This window comes from Hevea brasiliensis, chromosome 14 (assembly GCF_030052815.1).
Source record: "Hevea brasiliensis isolate MT/VB/25A 57/8 chromosome 14, ASM3005281v1, whole genome shotgun sequence".
Lineage (NCBI taxonomy): Eukaryota > Viridiplantae > Streptophyta > Magnoliopsida > Malpighiales > Euphorbiaceae > Hevea > Hevea brasiliensis.
In genome coordinates this window covers 31,788,794-31,811,525 of record NC_079506.1, presented here as the reverse complement: position 1 = coordinate 31,811,525, position 22,732 = coordinate 31,788,794, and the positions used below count along the sequence as shown (strand labels likewise).

The following is a 22,732-nucleotide window of genomic DNA, read 5'->3' as shown; positions in this document are numbered from 1 at the left end:
ATTTCTCTAAACCATTTTATGCACCTCATAGACCATGGTTAACACCTAGCATAGCATGCCATGGCCACCCAATTAGTAATAAGGTTTACCTTAAATGAACCTATAATCATATGTTACCATGCACTAGAATCTCTCTATTACAAAATTCCAACTCAAGCTGGAGTCATGGTTTATGTCAAACTTTATTTGCTATGAAAATTATGTTCTCTTTTAATTCCAGTTCTTGATTAAAAAGATTTTCTCATCAGAAACTCTTTTCTTATTAAATCTATCTGTCTTGGCTAGGAACTTAAAACATCAAGAATAATTAAATAAACGTAGGATTTTATCTCTATTTACTTAGAGGAACAGATTCCATCTTGATCAACACCTACCTCCATATATAACTAGTAGGAGCCAACACATGCCCATATACCCATACACAGTACAAGTATGAAAGCAGTATCAAACTCAAACCACCTACATACAAGATAATTGTGTTATCTCAGGTCTAAAGATTATATGCACTGATATGATTTATGACAATACATTGACAAGAGTAAACTCCATGTGCTTGTCATAAGTGTCACTGGTTCGGCTTACATATCATGTATAAGTGCCTATCATGTTTGTTATATGGCATGAGACTCACCATTCCATCTTATTTATATCTGATATAAATAACTTGGGAACAAACATGAATACAATCTTTCTAGATAATTCATGTCCTTATTATGAAGTATCATAGATTGTGAACCTATTTATGATACTTTGTACTAGAAATACTGTCACTCATATTCTTAACAACTTAAGAATAGAATTTCTAACAAAATATCAATGGACCTTTTCTATTACACATAAATATATTATGTAAACGGAAAAGTGGAAATGCCTTTTATTAATAAAAACATGTACAAGATACATACTAAATGATATGCTATAGGGCATACTACTAACAATCTCCCACTAGCACTAGAGCCATTCATTACAATATCTTAGACCCATCTTCTCAAGATGTCGGTCTAGCTGAGTCTGTGACATAGGCTTAGTGAATGGATCAGCTGGATTTTCAGCTGATGCTATTTTCTTCATGGCTACATCGCCTCGCCCAACTATTGCTTTGATAATGTGGTAGCACCTTTCTATGTGTTTGGATTTCTGGTGAGACCTTGGTTCCTTAGCCTGTATGACTGCTCCATTGTTGTCACAGTGCAGTGGAACTGCTAACTCAATGGAAGGAACTACTGTAAGTTCTGTCATGAACTTCTTTATCCAAACAGCTTCCTTTGCAGCATCTGATGCAGCAATATACTCAGCCTCGGTAGTGGAATCTACAGTCGTGCTCTATTTGGAACTCTTCCAACTGACTGCACCTCCATTACAAATGAACGCATATCCTGAGGTAGACTTTCTATCATCAATATCTGATTGGAAATCAGAATCAGTATAACCATCTAATTGCAAGTCTCCACCTCTATAGATTAAGAATAAATCCTTAGTTATTCTCAAGTACTTAAGGATATTCTTGATAGTTATCCAGTGTTCCAAACTTGGATTGGTTTGATACCTGCTAGTCAAACTAAGAGCATATGTGATATCCGGCCTAGTACACAACATTGCATACATTAAACTTCCAATAGCCGAAGCGTATGGAATCCTGGCCATCTTATCTCTTTCTTCAGGTATCTTTGGAGACATCTCTTTAGAAAGGTGGATACCATGTCTCACTGGTAACAATCCTCTCTTGAAATCAAACATGTTAAACCTCTTTAACACCTTTTCCAAGTATAGACTTTGGGATAAACTAATTATTCTTTTCGCTTTATCTCTATAGATGTGAATCCCAAGAATATAGGTTGCCTCCCCTAAATCTTTCATGGAGAATGTATTTGACAACTATAAACAACCATACCTTTATAGTTGTCAACATACCTATGTCATTACCCATCAACAGTATATCATCCACATATAAGACAAGGAAAGTGATAGCACTGTCACTAACCTTCTTATATACACATGGCTCATCCTCATTTTTTTATAAAACCAAATGATTTAATGGCTTCATTAAAACGGATGTTCCGACTCCTCGAAGCTTGCTTCAACCCATAAATGGATTGGTTTAGCTTGCATACCTTGGAACCATCTTGGGATTCAAAACCCTGAGGTTGTTCCATGAAAATGTTTTCTTCAATGTATCCATTGAGAAAAAGCTGTTTTGACATCCATCTGCCAAATCTCATAATCATAATATGTAGCTATTGCTAATAAAATCCTAATTGATTTAAGCATGGCAATGGGCGAGAAAGTCTCCTCATAGTTGATTCCTTGCCTTTGGTGAAACCCTTTCGCTACTAGCCTTGCCTTATAGGTCTCTATCTTTCCATCAGAACCAATTTTCTTCTTGAAAACCCATTTGTTCCCTATAGGTACAATACCTTCAGGTGGGTCAATAAGATCCCAAACTTGATTCTTATACATGGAATCAATTTCGAATTTCATAGCATCAATCCATTTTGAAGAGTCTATACCTGATATAGCTTCTTCATAGGTAAGTGGATCATCTCCATGATCTACTTCTTTATGAGTAAACAACTCTTGTTCTTCTTCATGAAGGAAACCATATCTCACTGGTGGGTGAGATACCCTGGTTGTTCTACGAGGAATAGCTGTAGATGTTTCATCAATGGGAGTAGGTTGACTAGATGGATCTATATCCATCTGATCTGTTGGTTGGTCAGAATTCTCCAATTCTAACTCTATTTGCCTTCCTTTGCCTCCTTCTTGAACAAACTGTTGTTCAAGAAATGTAGCATCTCTACTTATCACAACCTTTTGTGAAGTAGGCAAATAAAAATAATATCCAAAACTATCTTTTGGATATCCAACAAATCGACCTTTTTCTGATCTGATTTCCAATTTATCAGTGTTCAGCTTTTTGATATAAGCTGGATAACCCCAAATCTTAACATGCTTAAGACTTGGTTTTCTTCTATGCCATATCTCATAAGGTGTGGAAGAAACTGATTTTGATGGAATCCTATTTAGAATATACAAAGCTGATTCTAATTCAAATCCCCAAAAGGAGATTGGCATATCAGTATAGCTCATCATACTACGTACCATATCCAATAGGGTACGATTTCTCCTTTCAGATTCACCATTCAGCTGTGGTGTTCCTGGAGGAGTTAGCTGGGAAACAATGTCGTGTTCTCTCAAGTATCCATCAAATTCAGTATTCAAATATTCACCTCCACGATCTGATCGAAGAGCTTTAATACTCTTTCCTGTTTGATTTTCTACTTCAGATTTAAATTCTTTAAATTTTTCAAAGGATTCATCTTTGTATTTCATCAAATACAAATACCCAAATCTTGATTTATCATCAGTAAAAGTAATAAAGTAATGAAAACCGCCTCTAGCCATTTCCTTAAATGGACCACATACATCACTATGTATTAGCTCCAAAATATTTTTAGCCCTTAGCCCTTGTCCAACAAAGGGTGATCTAGTCATTTTTCCCTGAAGGCAAGATTCACAAGTTGGAGTAGGCTCAGAGCCCAATGAGGATAGAATCCCCATTTTCTCCAGTTTTGTAATCCTATCTTCTGCAGCATGACATAACCTTAAGTGCCAAATATATTTTGAACTTGAGTTGGTTTTCGCCATGGCATTGCATTCATTTAGATCACTTGCATTCATTTGTGTTTGTCATTATTATCCAAATAATAAAGACCATCATTCATATAACTCGAACCAACATATTTATTTCCAAAATAAATATTGCAAACATCATCTGTGAACTGAAATTCATAGTCATTTCTAGTCAAACTAGATATAGAAATGATGTTCTTAAAAGCATCAGGTACATATAAAATATTATCCAAATACAAAACATGTCCAGACATGTAAAAAGATTTAGATCCTATGGCTAAAGCTTCAACTGTTGAGCCATTGCCAATCCGGAGTCTAACATCTCGAGAATACAAGCTGCTACCATTTGCTAGTTCCTGCATATCATTAGAAATATGAGAACTGGCACTAGTATCTAAAACCCAAGCTGTAGATGAACTATGAGTATCATTAGAATCTAAATAACAAGATATGGACATACCTTCCGAAGGTGTATCCTTCTTGTCCTTTAGAGAAGCAAGATACTCTAGGCAGTTTCTTTTCCAGTGCCCATCCTTCTGGCAGTGGAAACACTTTCCTTTGCCTCCATCAGCTTTAGTCTTCCCTTTCTATTTAGCTATTTTCTTGGAAGGACCAGGAATCTGAGATTTCTTTTTCTTATTGCCCTTCTTCTTGTTGGACTTTCCAGTAGAAGAAGATGCAATCAAAGCTACCTCTTTTCCTTTATTGCCTGGCATATTCTTTTAGGCAATAACCAGCATGTTGAGTAAACCAGCTAAGGTGCATTCTTGTTTAGTCATATGGAAATTTGTCACAAAATTCCCAAAAGACTCAGGAAGGGACTGAAGGATCAAATCCGTCTGTAGTTGAAAATCCATGTTGAAGTCAAGATGTTCCAGCTCCTCAATTAGCCGAATCATCTTATGGACATGATCCCCAACATTCTGTCCGTCAGACATCCTCATGCGGAACAGCTGCCTAGATATCTCATACCTAGCATTCCTGTTGTGCTCACCATACAACTCTTGTAGGTGAAGGAGGATCTCACTCACACTCTGCATGTTCTCATGCTGCTTCTATAACTCATTACTCATGGAAGCAAGCGTGTAATACTTAGTTCTCATATAAAGCTCCTTCCACTTGTCCAAAGTTTCATGTTCCTCTTGAGTGGCCTCTGGAGGTAAGGGACCAAGAACATTTGAATCTAGAACATATCCTATATGTTCAAAGTTCAGGACAAGTTTCAAATTTCTTAGCCAATCAGACAGATTAGGTCCTGTTAACCTATTGCGATCAAGTATGCTTACAAGGATATTGGATGGTGGTGGTTGTTCTGTGCTCATTATTATCAGAAAATTAATTGCAGAAAATAACCAGATTAATTAGTAATTGTATCATGTAATTAACCAAAATGATTATGGTCTTTTAATCAAATTGGTCCTCTCACTAACTTAGCGAATCCTACACTTCCAAAGTAGAAAACGGAAATCCTAGTTGGATGGATTTCTAGTGGGTGATTGAATTCTTATAATTCTATTGATCATCCTCAGGTACATCCATTATTGGAATTACAATAAACTATAAGTGAGCAACTCCTTGCCCATCACATCTCATGTGAGGTTCAATCCTTTACCTAGCCCCTAATGCTCAAAATCTCAGGTACATCCATTATTGACTTATCTTGCATTAGTTAAGTTGATCCCATTGAGCCAGTAATTATGCAAATAATTTTAATGTCCTCAGGTACATCCGATATTGGCCACCAAACCATTTACATATTTACAACATCTCATGCTTAACAATTATTCTTAAGAAAATCTCTTAAATTAATTGCATCTTATACAACTATTTAAAATTTCTTAAAATAATTGCCCCAATAGAGGGCCCATGTTACAATTACTTTAATTATAGCATTTCCAACGTAATCATTTGTTTGGAAGATTTTATGGTCATCCTAATTACTATTAAGGTCTCACTTTGCACATTATCCATTTAGCATGCATATATCATATAATTGCATACATTCCCATGCATCTCATACATTCATGGATAAGTAGTAAATATGGTATGATCATGGACTTTCTAAGGGATTCAATTCTGAGCCACCAAAAATTGAGTCAGGGCATTTCTAGGTGCATTTCATTCATTCATTTTACAAGAGTTGCTGAAGGAGTACATAATCAACACTTGATCTTGAATTCCTCCCACTAGTCCCACCAATGCTCTTGACCTCCTTGAACTTCTTGCAATCCAATATTACATAGTAATCCTTGGCATACCAACACGAATTTACAAGAACTTAAATAAATGAAATTACAACCCAAAATTATTACAACCTTAATAATACATGCCCAAAATAAATTAATTAATTTACAATCCCAAAGAAACATAAAAGAAATAAATCCAATCACATTGGTCTTTTATAGTCCACGATCATCCATCATGCATATCACTATTTAACAATTGAATAAAATGTACATACTTAAATTAAATTGAATATCTCATATTCAACTTAAAAATCTAGATTTGAATATGATTCAAACAAATTTAAAAATTCAGATTTGAATCACATTCAAACAACCTCAAAAATTCAGATTTGAATCACATTCAAACAATTTTTAAAAATCAGATTTGAATCACATTCAAACAATTTTTAAAAATTCATATTTGAATATTATTCAAACAACTTTAAAAAAATCAGATTTAAATATGATTCAAACAACTATAAAAATTCAGATTTGAATCACATTCTTACAACTTTTAAAATTCAGATTTAAATCACATTCAAATAATTTTTAAAATTCTGATTTGAATCAAAATTTAATTGTGTGATTAAAACTACTAATTAAACACTTTAATTAGTCATAGGATAGGCCTGAGATCATACAACAATTGCAGAATTAAAAAGCCAAAACTTGCATCACCTATGAAGCCCAAACCATGCGCACCATGTTGGAGTTCATCAAGCATGCCGCCATACATCCATTGCAACCAGCAATGGATAAATAATCTCATGATCAAAAAACACAATTAAATAATATAATCAACAATCTAAATGGCAAATATAGTGGCTCTAATACCAATTGAAGGAGCGGAAGCATGAAAAACACAAGTTTATACCGTTGAATTCAAAAATTTTCACCTAGGGTCACATGCATCATGCAAGATTTATTTTTATCTATTTGATTTCAATGATAAACAACATATTAAAAAACTTAATATGTTTTTGGATCTGTATTTTCCATTTAAGATTTTAAAATTAATCAGATTAATTTTAGAACCCTAGATTAGATCAAGAACAAATACACTAACCTCTTGATGTACTGCAGTGTATTTGTGCCTTTCGGATGCGTCTTCAGGACACCAGATGTTGTCCCTCTAGCTTGTCCACACCAAGTTCACCTATGGCAACCCTTGAACAGCTTCTAAGGCTTTTTCTATTAATTAGAAAATCAAGTTTTGCCTTTTAAGAGATTAAAGATGTAAACAGGACACTAGAAACAATTTCTAGTATTTTAAATTCAAGAGATTGTTTGCTAATCTCTTGGAATAGATGAGAGAAGAAGATGAAGAGAAGGGAGAGCCTCTTGGGTGGCAGCACCAAAGAAAATAGCTGCTAGTTGTATTTTTCTTTTTATAACAACACTTATATAGGTAGGTCAACACATAAAACCCTTACCACATGTCACCCTCTGATTGGTTCTAGGTTTAATTGACCCAATCACATTATGCCAAGTGTCATACCTATATTTAATCTTAATTTTAATCATATTACATGATTAAAAAATATTTGACAAGCTTATGTGTAGTGCCATGTGTCACCATCTCATGGTGCCACATGTCACCCTGTGAAAAAACCAAAATGCCCCTGTGTCTTAATTTTGAGTTCTCAATCCAAAATAATTATTTTTCTTCTTCTAATCAATTTATATCAAATATAAATCAATTAATTAATCTTTATTAATTAATTTCTCATTAATTAAATTCATATTTAAACACTTTGAATATAAATTTAACTTACTCATATACATCTAATAATCTAGATTTGGTTTCAAGTCATGTTAGGGACTTTGCAATCTAATAGCAAACCAAACCTATTTAATTAATCAATTAAACTCTTTAATTAATTAATTAATTAATTAATTAAATCATATTTAATTAGGTGATAACTTGTGTATGTGTATGACTTACTAGGCTCATCACTAATTGGCAATGAGATATGATATCAACTCTTAATATCATTAGAACTCTTTCTTATCATAAATGATTTCTCTAAACTATTTTATGCACCTCATAGACCATGGTTAACACCTAGCATAGTATGCCATGGCCACCCAATTAGTAATAAGGTTTACCTTAAATGAACCTATAATCATATGTTACCATGCACTAGAATCTCTCTATTACAAAATCCCAACTCAAGCTGGAGTCATGGTTTATGTCAAACTCCATTTGCTATGAAAATTATGTTCTCTTTTAATTCCAGTTCTTGATTAAAAAGATTTTCTCATCAGAAACTCTTTTCTTATTAAATCTATTTGTCCTGGCCAGGAACTTGAAACATCATGAACAATTAAATGAACATATGATTTATCTCTATTTACTTAGAGGAACATATTCTATCTTGATCAACACCTACCTCCATATATAACTAGTAGGAGCCAACACATGCCCATATACCCATACACAGTACAAGTATGAAAGCAGTATCAAACTTAAACCACCTATATACAAGATAACTGTGCTATCTCAGGTCTAAAGATTATATGCACTAATATTATTTATGACAATACATTGACAAGAGTAAACTCTATGTGCTTGTCATAAGTGTCACTGGTTCAGCCTACTTATCATGTATAACTGCCTATCATGTTTGTTATATGACATGAGACTCACCATTCCATCTTATTTATATCTCATATAAATAACTTGGGAACAAACATGAATACAATCTTTCTGGATAAGTCATGTCCTTATTATGAAGTATCCTCAATTGTGAACCTATTTATGATACTTTGTACTAGAAATACTATCACTCATATTCTTAACAACTTAAGAATAGAATTTCTAACAAAATATCAATGGACCTTTTCTATTACACATAAATATATTATGTAAAGAGAAAAGTGGAAATGCCTTTTATTAATAAAAACATGTACAATATACATACTAAATAATATGCTCTAGGGCATACTACTAATAATTTGATCATTTCAAAGGAGTCGATCCGTAGATTATACTCCTGACTTATGGATTGAAGATCAGTTTCCCTTAGGACCAAAGGCAATTCGTCGACTGGCAAGTTTGCTCTTCTGAAAGATGCCCCTCGCCTCGGTCTGGCAGCCGGACAAGTTACTGGAATGAGGGTCGTGCTAGCTTGACCACCTGATCTAAATACGTCGCCCTCTTCTGAGGTCCACGAAACATGGACAGAAGGCGGGCTTGCAGCTCTCTGACCCTCAGCGCCGCTCATTTTCAAGAAAACAAAAGAAGTTTAACTAAAAAAGGAATCAAAGTCCTTACCGGAATGTGATCGGTGCCGAAAATGCTTGAAGAAATGAGAGAATGTTGAAATTGCTAGCAAGGTGCTGAAAGTGACACAAGAGAGTAAATGATTGACCCTCCCCCTATTTATACCCGTTTGAGCATTTAATGCTCACGAAGTCCCAAGCGGCGCATCGGTTAGTGGAATCGGCCCGCTTTCCTGACACGTCTCGGGAAGGTTCTAGAAACACAATAATAAAATCGAATAAGATGAGATCGATTAGCTAGGGTTATCAGATTGGGCAAATTTTCAGAGCCACAGATCGGCTAATGATGATTTAGTTAGAGATCAGATCGGATATGCACATCAAAGATCAGAAAAATAATTGATGCAATAATTAAATAATAACCTTCAGATAAAATTTAATTTCATTTCCAAAAGGTCAGATTACATCATTTAGGCGATCTCAAGAGATCGGATTACATCATTAAGAGAACCTTTAAAGATTAGATTACATCATTTGGGCGATCTCTAAAGATCAGCACTACATCTTACCTAGTGAGGACCTATGTCAAAGCCTAGTCCTGTAGCTGAATCAAAAGATGTGTTTGATTAGAAAGCCAGCCATAGGTATCGGATAGATGTGCAGCTCAGATAGGGTGACTATGACTCTTATGATGGTGAGTGGAGTCATCGTCAATGTCATCGACCAGAACTGAGTTGCAGTCGGGACGCCCGATGTGGTGAGGAGCCAAATGAACTTCAAGAGGCAGTCACCGACATTAAGATTGAAATTAGTAGTACTCTTGCCTGAGATCGGCCCACCAATCATACTAGTGGACCGATTCGAGATCGGCATGATTGTCATCTTCGATCTTGATTGGTAAATTAGTCTGGTTCCCTCACTGTCATCAGATATTGTTCTCATGATTCTTCGATCATCGAGATCATAAATTTTCAGGCAAGGGGCAAAGAACACAGTCAGGAAAAGATCAAAAGCAGTCACCATGGTCAGAATTGTTATCGAAGGAGCTAGAATGGGAGGAATGGAGAAATGGAAGGAGGAGAAATGAAGTGTGAAGGGGTCTTCTCGCGGGTGCATATATATATAGGGCCTGAGCATTTATTGCATACAGAAACCGAAGCGGAAGCATCGGTAACCGAAGAATTAATTGCATTAACCAAGGCAGGTCGGATGAAGAGGAAAATTCTAGAATGGGAGAGATCGAGAAGCGATGAGAGACCCAATATGAGAAAGATCGAAAAAGGGTCATAATAGAGAGATCGGAAGGAATAGAGATCGGAAAGCACGAAGAGGATAAAATGACTTCCAATAACTCTCTTCATAATCAGAGCCGAGTTAGTTAAAGCGTTGCAGGCGTGATCAAATCTTCACCGCACGCCTCATTCGCAGAATTGCCCACATTGTTGACAGACGCCAAAATAGTTATGGCAGTTCTGTACATCTCAATCTCCACCTTTGATCATACTTATAAGGACAAACCCGGAGCCCTTGGATCAAAAGCATACGACAGGTTCAGCGCTTTTCATTCCCAGCCCTCGGATCCATCTTGTAAGGCAAGATCCTGAGCCGTTAGATTAAGAAGAGAAAGGACAGATATTCTAAATAGGATCTCAACCGTCCATTTTGATTCTCTTTAATTCTTGGACATCGGATTGTGTCCTTTGAATCCAAACCTTCTGTCTTCCCAGGAGAGATCCTGACCCTTTATTAGAAGCACATGTTCCCTATAAATACCTGCATGCAATACTGTAGAGGGGACAGACAAAAAGGTGGTGGTGATTATAGTGGAAAGACTCTGAAATTTAATTCAGTCTTGCTACTTCGCCGTTCTAAGCTTGCATAAAATTGAGAAACTAGTTTTCTTAAGTATCTCCATTGAAAGAGTTTTGGACCCTGAAATTCTTCATTTTCAGTCTGTTCATTATTCTGTGATACCATTTTTTTATTCAGTTTCGTCTTCATCACCCTAACAGCAGCATATTATTCTCCAAGCTTGATCTTATTCCGACCCAGTTACCGTCACTTCGGTTCAACTGCATTCTGACCTGGTTCTTGTTATTTCAAAGCAAGCATTAGTCCCTGGACCATCAGCTTTCAACTCTACAATATTTGTGGTCTCAGAGTTTGTTCAATAGGCTCAAGCCACAGGTAAGTGTCTTGACTGTCACTTTACCGAATGCTCATGTTTTATTTTCTCTGCTTTTATTATCGAAATTTCCATTAAGTTCAGTTGCACTAAAAATCCCAACGTAGATTATTCAGGCCGATAGATATTCCTTGAGCTTACTTCTTCTATTCATTCGTAAACTTTATTCATTTCTTCTTAGTTTTCATTTCCTTTGAAAGTAGGTGTTCTGGTTGTGGGAAAATTGTAGGTAACTAAAAAATATTGATAGAAGTATCTTAACGTGAAAGTTTTCGAATAAACAAAAATAACAAAAGGTTGAATAGTAGATTAGAGGAAAAAGTTATGAGGTCAGGCTACTAAACGAGCCCAGGAGATAGCATAATAGAGCGAGAATTAAGATAAGATCGGATACCAGACTAGTAACCAAAAGAGATCGAATATCGCCAACCAAAGAGTTCTGACAAGGCGATCGCATAGGAGATCGGAGGAGAGTTCTTATCCGAGGTCCTTCACTTAAAATTTTAAACCTAAAACATGAAGATCGGAGGAGAGTTCTTATCCGAGATCCTTAACTTAAAATTTTAAATCAAATATTCTAAGAGATCGGGGGAGAGTTCTTACCTGATTCTCATTTAAAATAAAACATGGACATCAGAGGAGAGTTCTTATCCGAGATCCTTCGCTTAAAATTTTAAATCAAATATTCCAAGAGATAAGGGGAGAGTTCTTACCTGATTCTCATTTAAATAAAAAACATGGAGATCGGAGGAGAGTTTTTATCCGAGATCCTTTGTTTATATTTTTAAACCAAATATTTTAAGAGATCGGGGGAGAGTTCTTGCCCGATTCTCAGCCAAAACCTTAATAAAGTATGTGGAGATCGGATGAGAGTTTTTATCCGAAATCTCCCGCTTAAAACTCTAAAAACATACCTAGAGATCGGTAGAAACTTCTTATCCGAGCTCTCTTAACAAAATCCAAATTAAAATAAAATAACTCCAATACACTAGATAACTTTACTCGACACCTAATCACTAAAGGGTCATCTCATGAACATGTGTTCTTGGGGCAATCCAAAATAATTGAAATATCAAATATTCCTTTATGTCGCACAAAGGATTAACATCATCACTATCCCAACCCTCTAATTATCTTTTTAACCTATGAAGAGCATAACATTAAATCTGTTTACCCTCACTGAGGGACGAGGTGGGGTGCCTAACACCTTCCTCACCCGTTTACGGACCCCGAACCTAGAATCTCTGTTCTCTTTTGAAGTGGTTTCATTTTAATTTATTTTCACAAAATGGTTTTCTTTAATTTCCCTCAAAATTAAAGTAGCGACTCCTCACTTTTCCCACTTCGGTGAAGAGCTTCGTCCAGGCAACCGCAAAATACCCTGCGACGATCATATTCAAAACAATTTCTATTTACAAAAGTGTTTACAAACTATTAACATATTTTATCATTATAAATTCATGTTCAAGGTTGGCAACACATCAAACTCAAAATTTACAATTCTTAAAACCATGCAATAAATCCTTAAATGCATATGAAAATTTATATTTAATTTATAAAATTTCATTCAACAAGTTAAAGTTCTCAACACAACAAAATCATAAATCATACAATAAATTTATTCAAATCAATTTGGAAGTAAAAAATAACAAAAAAAGTTAGTTGTGCACAAACCTCTTTTGTCGACTTGATTTAATCCAATTTTCTTTCTTTCTTCGAAGATCCCTTTCCAACTGAAACACATAATTTTAAAGTGTTTCAGTATCCATTCGAACTATTTCTAATAATTAATTCTAATGATTTCATTTTTGCATACTAAATTTACCTATTAGATCTTATAGGTTGAATTCTTGTATTTAGGGTTATGGAGTTACTAGTCAAACATAAATATTGACTTTCCACACTTAGCAGATATATTAATTCTAGTTGCATTATGATCCCTCAATATGAGTTTAACTCATGTTGGCCTTAATTGCAAATCATATTTCAAAGCTTAGTGTATGTTATTTTAAATTTTCATATTCATGGCCAATGTTTACTATCTATTGGACCAATGTTACAGTGAGAATTTAATAAAATTCTCTTCATCAAACTGTTTCTTATTGTGTCTTCTTTAGTTCCATTTTTGAATCACTCCATTTGGAGTTGTATAACTCAAGTTCTGGTCAATTAACCATAACTAGGTCAAATCTGAATTTTAGTTTCCTTACTAGGCAATTTTGGTATAGAATTTAACCAATTTATTTGGATAGCTTGTAGTAACATTTAGGCTTAGCATTCTTCATAGGATTTGTTGTCCTATGTCTTAAGGTCATTTAGAAATTTTAGTTGCAATTTTTCAAGTCTTTTAGAATTACTTATGGTCAACTTATTGGGCTGGACTCAAAGGTCTTATATTGGCATGGTCCTCAATTAGGTCAGAAACTTTGACCTATAATTCAAACTTCTTGCATTCATAATTTGAGGAGAGTGTCTAAAGTAATATTTTAGTTCTATTTCTTAGCTTTCCAAAATGGTGTGGCACCTTTCAATTGAAGTTCTCTAGTGGAAGATATGCTTAAAAGACTATTCTGGATTCATTGGTCACTTATGCATTTTCTAGAATTGGTATGCTGGCTTAACCTAATTAATTGACCTAGTTTCCTTGGTTTCTGGGTTTTGGTCCAATTACCAATTTTGTAGGTCTATGTCTTATTAAAATTTTAGCACTAATTTCATGTCATTTGGAGTTCTATAGGCCAAGATATGGTCTCTTTACCAAAACTGGTCAAGTGGCCTTTATTTGGCAAATTCTGGGTTGCAATGATTCTAGACAGTTTTGGTACCTCAACTTATGCAAGTAATTTGACTTAGTTAATGGCATTTTTGGGTTCTGTAGTCTTTACGAAAGTTGTAGCCCTATGTTTAAGCTTTCCAAACATATAAATTTTAGGTCATTTGGACCTGTTTTGAGTGAGTTATGGCCAATTGAATGGCTACTATTCGTATGGTCAAATTCTGGGCTTGCCAAGTTACCAATTCCGGATTAGGTTAAGTGTGAGGTCCTTTTCTGGACAGAATTTTAGCAAGCTTTCTGCATGAAAGTTGGTCCATATTGAGTCTAGTTTTACCTCCAATAGGCCTCATATCAATTGGGTTCACACAAATCATATTATAAGCTCAATTGTATACTGCCCTTATACACTTCATCAAATACACAACCATTACACATCCTACTTGCTTCACCTTAACTTTCCTTACCAAATTTCTGGATTTATAAGGCACTAACATCATTTATCACATCTCAACATGGTCATTTTGGACAGTTTATACAATTTCTTAATACACCAAATGCAACCTTAATTACATCAATACAATATACCCAAATACCTAACAATTACACATAGTTTCCAAAGAATAATTTACATAAACTTCCATTAATCCCTTAGTACCAGAATTCATCAAGGAATTTTATGAAATCCAACACTTTTCTTGGTTCATCAAGGCTACCAAAAATTCACTAATTGCTCAAATTTTTATCACTTCCTTCAATTCCCTAATTCAATACCCAAACACATCAAAAACATGAAATTAACTCACTAATACATCAATTTACTTCAATTAACCTTAATTCTCATCAAATTCACATAAAAATAAATCAACCACCTTACACTTCCATGGTTGCCGAAAATGGAGTTCACCAATTACTCAATAAATTCTTCAATTTCTTTAATAAATTAACTTATCTCAACACTAGGACTAAGATTTATGAAGAAATTGAGAGGAAATAGGCACTTACCTCTTTTAGAGCTTGCTAAAACTTCTTCAAATCCTTCCCTTTTTACTCCCAATATGCTGCCCAAGATGTGTAGTCCAACTTTAGTGAAGGAATTAGTGTGGAAATTGGCTTAAAGTGGAGTGCATGGAGCTTGGTTAAGCTTTGGCCATGGAGGAACAATGGAGGATGAATTCGGCTAGGTGATGAGAGGTTGAAGATGGACTGAAATTCTGCCCACTTTGCCTTTTATAGGTCCCTTAAATTATAGTTAGTGGAGCACTAAGTTTGATTAATGAATTAATTAATCCCAAAATCCCTTAATTTGTAATTTTGCCACCAATCTTTCACTATTTATATTATGTACCACATTTCTTATTTTCATGACATTTTCAATGTTTAATATCACTTATTTTTAATGGACATTTAGGTCAAAAGTCAACTCTAGGTATCAAATGACCAAAATGCCCCTCTTCGGGTTGTATTTCCGATTTTTCAGTAACACCGATTTTTGTCGGTTTCTTGATTTTTCATTTTTTTTTTCTTTGTACTAATTTATTAATTTTTCTTTGACATTTCTAATGTCAATCACACCTCTATAGACCTTTAATTATGTCCTAAAAATATTTCCTAGGGTTCCTCGTGGTCCAAGGCTAGTCAATGATCCCCACCGTAACTTCCCGGTACGGTCACCCATCGCTACGATTTCTGGCTCGTTTAACCTAATTGCACTTCATCTATTTTATTTTCTCTTAATTTTTCTTGTATTTTGTTACCTTATATTTCATCATTTTATGTCTTCTCAATATCATTTAAATGTAGTTCCAGACATCCCAGCTGTCCGGACAGACACCGGTCATCGGAACAGTATAATGCATAGACTACTTAATATAGGGGTGTTACACATTTGTTAATTATAAATTGCATGATACATTATGTCATATTAGTAATTGCATACCATGAAGGCATTGCATTATTTATTGTGTTGTGACAGTAGTTTATGGATGAGTAACTGGTTTCTAGTGGGAAAGGTAAATGAAAATAAAGGAGAGGTATGCATGCAAATGAGCTCACTTATGAAAGCAAAGCAAAGGGATGTTGGGTAAAGCAATTTTGTGTTTCTAACATTCGAATACCAAGGATTACATAATTTATCTCAAGTAAGTCATGATTCTATATTTTTAGTATCCATTATGTGTATGTTAACAAAAAGTCCTAAGAAGCTCTTTTCATGGGCCGAGCACATTAGAACTATGATGATTATGAGATGGCTAGGGAGCCACTGGTGACGTGTATTAACCTTATGTGGCTTTTTGAGCTATGTAAATACTAGGTGATTGCTACATTTCATTTGCTTGGATATAACTTTTTTATTTCCCCAAATTATACTTATACTCACTAAACCCTTAGCTCACCTACCTTTTTTTGTCTTCCCCTTTAGGGACAAGTATAGAGATACAATCAGTAATTTAGGTTAGCCGAGTTTCAGAAACTACTGCCTTAATTTTGTTTAAAGGTAAAGGTACATTTTGTAGAGCTCTATCTTATAATGACGTATAAATTTACTATTTTGCTATTTTTTTTGTCACTCATTATTTTGAAATATAAAAGAATTGCAATTACTATTTATAATAAATAACTATTTATATAGATTATATGAGTTTTAAATGAGATTTTGATGATAGTAAAGCTTGTTACGGGTTGTGATAGCCTGATATCTTCAAATGTTCTAGTGCTGGTAATAGTCCAAATTTAAATTGTTTCACCACTCGTACTAACACAGACAATGTGTGAATATTAATAATTACACAACAACACACACACTTATGTATATAGTCATGTTGTAATATTCAATATCTACTTACAAACTTGATGACTCGTTAACGGATATAAGAAAAATGCCTATTTTGATCACACAACAAATATATCAAAACTAGAAAAGAAATAAATGCTAAAGAAACAAATAAAACCCTAAGATCTTGTCTAAAATTCAACAAAAGTTTTCCTAAATTATGGCACTTCTTCCTCTGTCAAAAAGAAAAATAAAATACATAAATAACATATAAGGACTCAAGCTATCAACACATAATCATGACACCCATTTAGGGCTTGCAAAATTACTTAAATATCACTTGTCCATTTATCCAAAGCATAGGCACCTAATTGCATCTAAGGTCTAAAATAACTCTAAGCAAATGTAACATCAACTCACAATCTATTTATAGTTCGTTTATAATCAATAATCGTGCAATTACACATTCCATATACAGTATTTAAAATATCGATTACAATTTAACACTATCATGCCCACTCTAGAAAATGGATTTAGGAATTATCAATGCAAAATTCGACTTAGTGGATTTGATTGGCAAGTCCAATAGATATGAAATGATATTCTTTTTCATGACGATCATTCAAGTTTACTAAGCACCCGTGGGACTCGCGCGTCTAATTATTTCGTTGTATGATCATCAGTGGAGTTTCCTTATAGATTTATTAATTTAGTCACTATAATATTTACCTATTATATTATTTTGTTATAAATAATAAAAAAAATTATAAAATCACGCTAACACATATTTAATATGCTTATAAATTACAAACAAAGACATGAAATACATTTACAGTATAATACAAATATTTTAACATAATTATTTTTGGACACGACACATAAGGAACATGTTAATAAAAAAAAATATAATTATTATATGAAACATAATATATGTATATATTATATTTTGAATATAGATATGTAATTATTTAAATATAAAATATGGATAGTGAGACCATTTTATTAACAAAATAAAATTGAAAGACATAATTGTTTCAAATTGAAAATAGAGCAAAGGTTATTTTGGTCATTTAAATTATAATTAACATAAAATTGAATTAGATTTAGAAAGACTAACTTATGATTTTTATCAAACCTAGGCTCCGTTTGTTTAAAGAAAAATGTTTTCCTTGAAAACATTTCCTTATTTTTTAATGTTTGGAGCATTTAAGAAATTTAATTAAAGGAAAATAAGTTATTGATCAACGAAAAATGACTTCCCATCTTTTAAATTGGAAGTCATTTTTTTAACCTTACTTTTCCAGCTTTTACAATAGTTAACTTGGTAGATTTTTTGAATAATGAGATAAAATATTAGACATATGTCAAACAATAAAAAATATTTTTATGAAAAATTTGTATAGAAAATAATTTTCATGGAAAATATTTTCTACATAATTTTTTTTTATCTCATTATACTTTATTTTGGCCATATTATAATTTTATCTTTGTTATTAAAATATATTAATGAATCACAGTATTTTGAAACTTGAATGAATTAGAACTTAAATTTGAATGAGTTAATTAATTTGTAAGTCCATTCACCTAAAAATGTACGTATTAAATAAATTACTATTTAGTTTTTAAATTTTGATAAAAACTGATGATTTTTATATTCTTTTTAATTTTTTTAATAAAAATTAATTTTTAAAATTTCAAAAAAAATATTTTTAGAGAAAATTTATTTTGAAGTTCTTTTTTCCAAAAAAAATCATTTTATAAAGAAATTAAAAAAATATATATATTTCAAAATTTCACCATAGAGCATACAAAATTAAAAGAGAACTAACATATTTTTTTATTTAAAATTTGTTCTTAAAAAAATTACTTGAAAATTAATTTTTTGTGGAATAAAATTTTCTTGCAAATGTTTCTTTCGAAAAAAAAATTATTTCAGAAAAACATTTTTTAAATAATTTTTGAAAAAAGGATTATTTTTTTAAAATATTTTATTTAATAAATCAAATTCCACATTTTTTAAACAATTAACTGCTTTGATTAATAGATAAAAGTAGAAAAAGTGAACAGACATACTAAATTATTAATGCAAATAAATGTTATGAATTACCTAATTCATGTTTAAAAATATAAAAAAATTCAATTATTAATTTTGTTAAAATTTAAACACTAGATAATAATTTATCTATTTATTCTTATGTAAAATCAAAATTATCAAATAAAATGTTCATTCCTGTTTATTACTAATAAATTTTAATTTAGAAAAAAATTACTATTTATTCTCTACATATTAATAAAACTAATTATTTAGTCTCTATATTTTTAAAATTATATTATTTAGTTTATTTATTTTGCTTCTATTAAATCGTTTAGCCCCTCCATTAATTTTCTCATTAGTCAATGCAATTAAACTACTATTTAATATTTTATTTTAGTAAAACTAATTATTTAGTCCTTACATTTTAAAAAATACATTAATTAGTCTCTGTAAATTGGTTTAATTAATAATTTAGTCTCATAATTATTTTTTATACTTAAACTACTCTAATTTCTTTCCTACCCTCCATTATATCTCTCCCCACATGTTTTTTCTCCACTGCACTAACACCATTCTCTCTCTCTCATTCTATCTTTATATTTCATCTTTTGATAGAAAAAAAATTGTGCGAGTTGTCTACACAAACATGTTAATCAATTTCCCTAAACCTCTGACTAATCAATGAAAATTATTTTTCAATAGAGAAAATATAAAAATGATATGCAAAAAATTTAATGAAAATACTTGAATAATTAAAAAAAATATAAATATAAATTTAGTCTTCACATAGTAAAATTTTCATTTTTATCCAAGAATATGTTTTTCAAAATATTATATTTTTTAAATTACAGAGAAAAAATATAGGGAACAATTAATTATTTTCACTAAAATAGAAGAACTAGATACTAATATTTTTCAAAATACATGGAACAATTGAGAAACTAAATAATAGTCTAATTTGTATTTATTAATAAAAATTTAACAAAAAGACTAAATAATTAAAAAAGAGTAAATATAAAAACTAAATAGTATATTTTTTAAAATATAAAGATTAAACAATTAATTATTTTGATTAAAATATAAAAATTAAATAGTAATTTTAATTTAATTTAAAACTATTAGAATTGGGTTTAAAGCTATGGCATCTTGATCTGAAGCCTGTGAAAATAAAAAAACAATATTATTGCAAACTTTTTATTACATTTGCGTCAATCCACGCCCAATTACATTTTTATTACATTACAACTTTTTATTTCTTCCAGCAAATTCAGACTAAATTACAAATACAAGTCCATTCTCAAAAGATTTTCCTTGAAGAAAATTAGCCTTCTGATCATCTGAATTGGGTTCACCGGAGTCCTCCCCTAAAGGCTGCTATTTCTGCTCTCTCGATCGGTAAGCAACCATTAAAGATGTTTGAGGCCGTCAACAAATAAAGAAGCAAAAGCTTCCATTTCATCCCCACTCAAGGCCAAACCAATCTGAACTCCTCCATTTCCATCTTTACTCTCTGTCAAAGAAATTGCTCCGGTCCTGTCTATGGAGATTATCTCCACCTTCTTTGGTCTGCCCCACCCGAAATCACACCCGTAAACATCAAACTTGGTCGATCCAGCGAGCCCAATCACTTGCACTTCACTTCTAACATTACTTTTCAAACTTAATAGCTTATCATCTTCTCCTTGAAACAATCCCTTCTTCAATCCCTCTATTGCTCCACTTATCCTCTTTGCAATATTGAAGAACCCATTTTCTGCCATGAAATATCTTGCTTCTGTAACAACGTCAGGAGAAGCAATACAATTGCCAAAGTAATTGGCTGGAAGTGGAGGATCTAAACGTCTCCGGGAATCCGCGGTAAATAGGAACCAGACCATTCTATTTCCATCTCCTCCTCTGGCTTTTACCATGCAAACCAATACATACGCACAAGTGACCACAAAAGTGGACACATGAATTGGATTTTCCAGTTGAGACAATACATTGTTCTTGAGTTTGTTTATCTCTTCACGAGTTAACTGGAATGTGGATCGGACCTTGTCGACCGTTCCTCCTAATTGAGCTATGAGCTTCAGGCTTCGAGGATTACCCATGGTCTCAGACTCGGTTATTGACTCCCACTGGCTCAAGAACAGATTTCCAAGCTCTAGTGGGTCTTTGAAACCACTTCGATCATAGAATGGAACAAGTTCTTCAGGCAATAAAGAAGGGTTTTGTTTCCCTTTTTCACCATGTTTAGATATATAAGCCCAGGATTTCATAAACAAGGTTATGCTTGTACCATCAAGAACTGCATGGTTGATAGAGTAGCCGATGCAAAACCCTTTGTTTGGAAAGAAAGTGATTTGCAAAGCAAGTATAGAAGCTGTAGTTTCAGATATTGGTAACTCGGGTACATAAGGATGCAACTCAATAGCATCAAGGATTTCATTACTCGAGAGACGATCCAAGTCGGAGTCGGACTCGGCGATGGTGAGCGGTACACCATCGTTTGGAGTGTAGAGGATGATGGGTTTAGGAGAGTTTGGTGGCCAGGTGAGGCGGCCGGCGAGGGGAAGAAAGTGGAAGAGAGTGAGAGCAAGGGAGTTCTTGAGATTAGGTAAGATTACCGTGTTGAAGAAAGCTGGCGTAGCTGATGGATCGGTGAGTTTGTAGAAAAATAAACGTTGAACTGGTGGAAATTTTAACCAAAATATGTCAAAAAAGGTGAGAGGGAGAGAGAACTCGGTGGCCGACTCAGGTGAGTCATAGGCAGGTGAAACTTGGCTGAACTCTAGAATATTTGTTGATGAAGCCATGTGAGAGGGAGAGAATAAAAAATGAAGATGCTATTCTGATAAATGTGAATGAATGATTGAATTATAAAAATTGATTTTCAATTCAACAAAGCCATATGGTTCACATAACTTTGGACTGAAAAGTACAACCGAAAAGTACAAGCATTAGAAACAGAGCTGCAAAATAAATTTGGAACGGAATAAAAATCGAATATTATTATTCAAATTTAAAAATTAAAAATATTTAAAAACGAAAATTAGAAATGAAAACCTTTCCCTTTCTAAATTGCACACAAGCAGATAATGCTAAAATTTACATTTTCACTAATTTACTATTATATTTTAATATTTTAATTTTGGGTAATATATCTTTTTTTTTTTAATATTGAAGCAATCATAATCAAAATTTCAAAATAAATTTAAGAAATTTTGAAAATTGTCCACTGAAATAGTGATTGATAACAAAAAGAAGTTAAAAAATAATATATAGTCAATATATTTTGTTGTGATAACAAAATGAACTCTAAGATCTTGAGATTTAAATATAATTACTCTCAATCATAAAAATTGGAATATGTAATCCAAAATTAGAACGTTTCAATATGATTGTTAATTACCGAAAGTGTATAAAATTTTTATCCAATTTGTCAAATTAAAAATGTATTAGAAACTGTATTTGAAATGAGCAATATATCCATTTTTAATTTAAAAAGAGAAATCACTTCCATTGTAAATTTGACAATAATTTTTATTTTTATTTTTTATTACGAATTTAAAGTCTAATTATAAACAGAATATATATATATATATATATATATATATATATATATATATAAAATTTAGGTATTATAATTCTACATCAGATATTAATGATGAGCGTTCGAATTTAAAGTTTAACTAAAGTTAAATTAATGAAATAAAATAAAATATTTATATTTAAAAAACTAAATATTTATGAGCTAAGTTGGACATAGCAGGTTTTTCTAAATTCTAAAGGATCAAACAAAAGATACATCGTTTTTACTCTCAATTTTCGATTCTCCAATGGAAATTAGCATGAAACTTTTGACTTACATATATGCAAATGCAATTGTATAATGCTTGTGAGC

At 32.6% G+C, this 22,732-nt stretch overlaps 1 protein-coding gene across 1 annotated transcript; it reads right to left on the bottom strand.

The window, feature by feature from the left end:
* Window positions 1–20,064: 20,064 nt before the first annotated feature.
* Window positions 20,065–21,699, bottom strand: LOC110665236 (phenolic glucoside malonyltransferase 1-like). The gene has a single exon (XM_021825263.2). The coding sequence runs from the start codon at window positions 21,642–21,644 to the stop codon at window positions 20,253–20,255; it is 1,392 nt and encodes a 463-aa protein (XP_021680955.2). The 5' UTR covers window positions 21,645–21,699; the 3' UTR covers window positions 20,065–20,252.
* Between the last annotated feature and the right edge of the window lie 1,033 nt (window positions 21,700–22,732).

What these genes read in the sequence shown, in the direction of transcription:
- LOC110665236 (XM_021825263.2), bottom strand. Translation starts at nt 21,644, where the DNA reads ATGGCTTCATCAACAAATATTCTAGAGTTCAGCCAAGTTTCACCTGCC.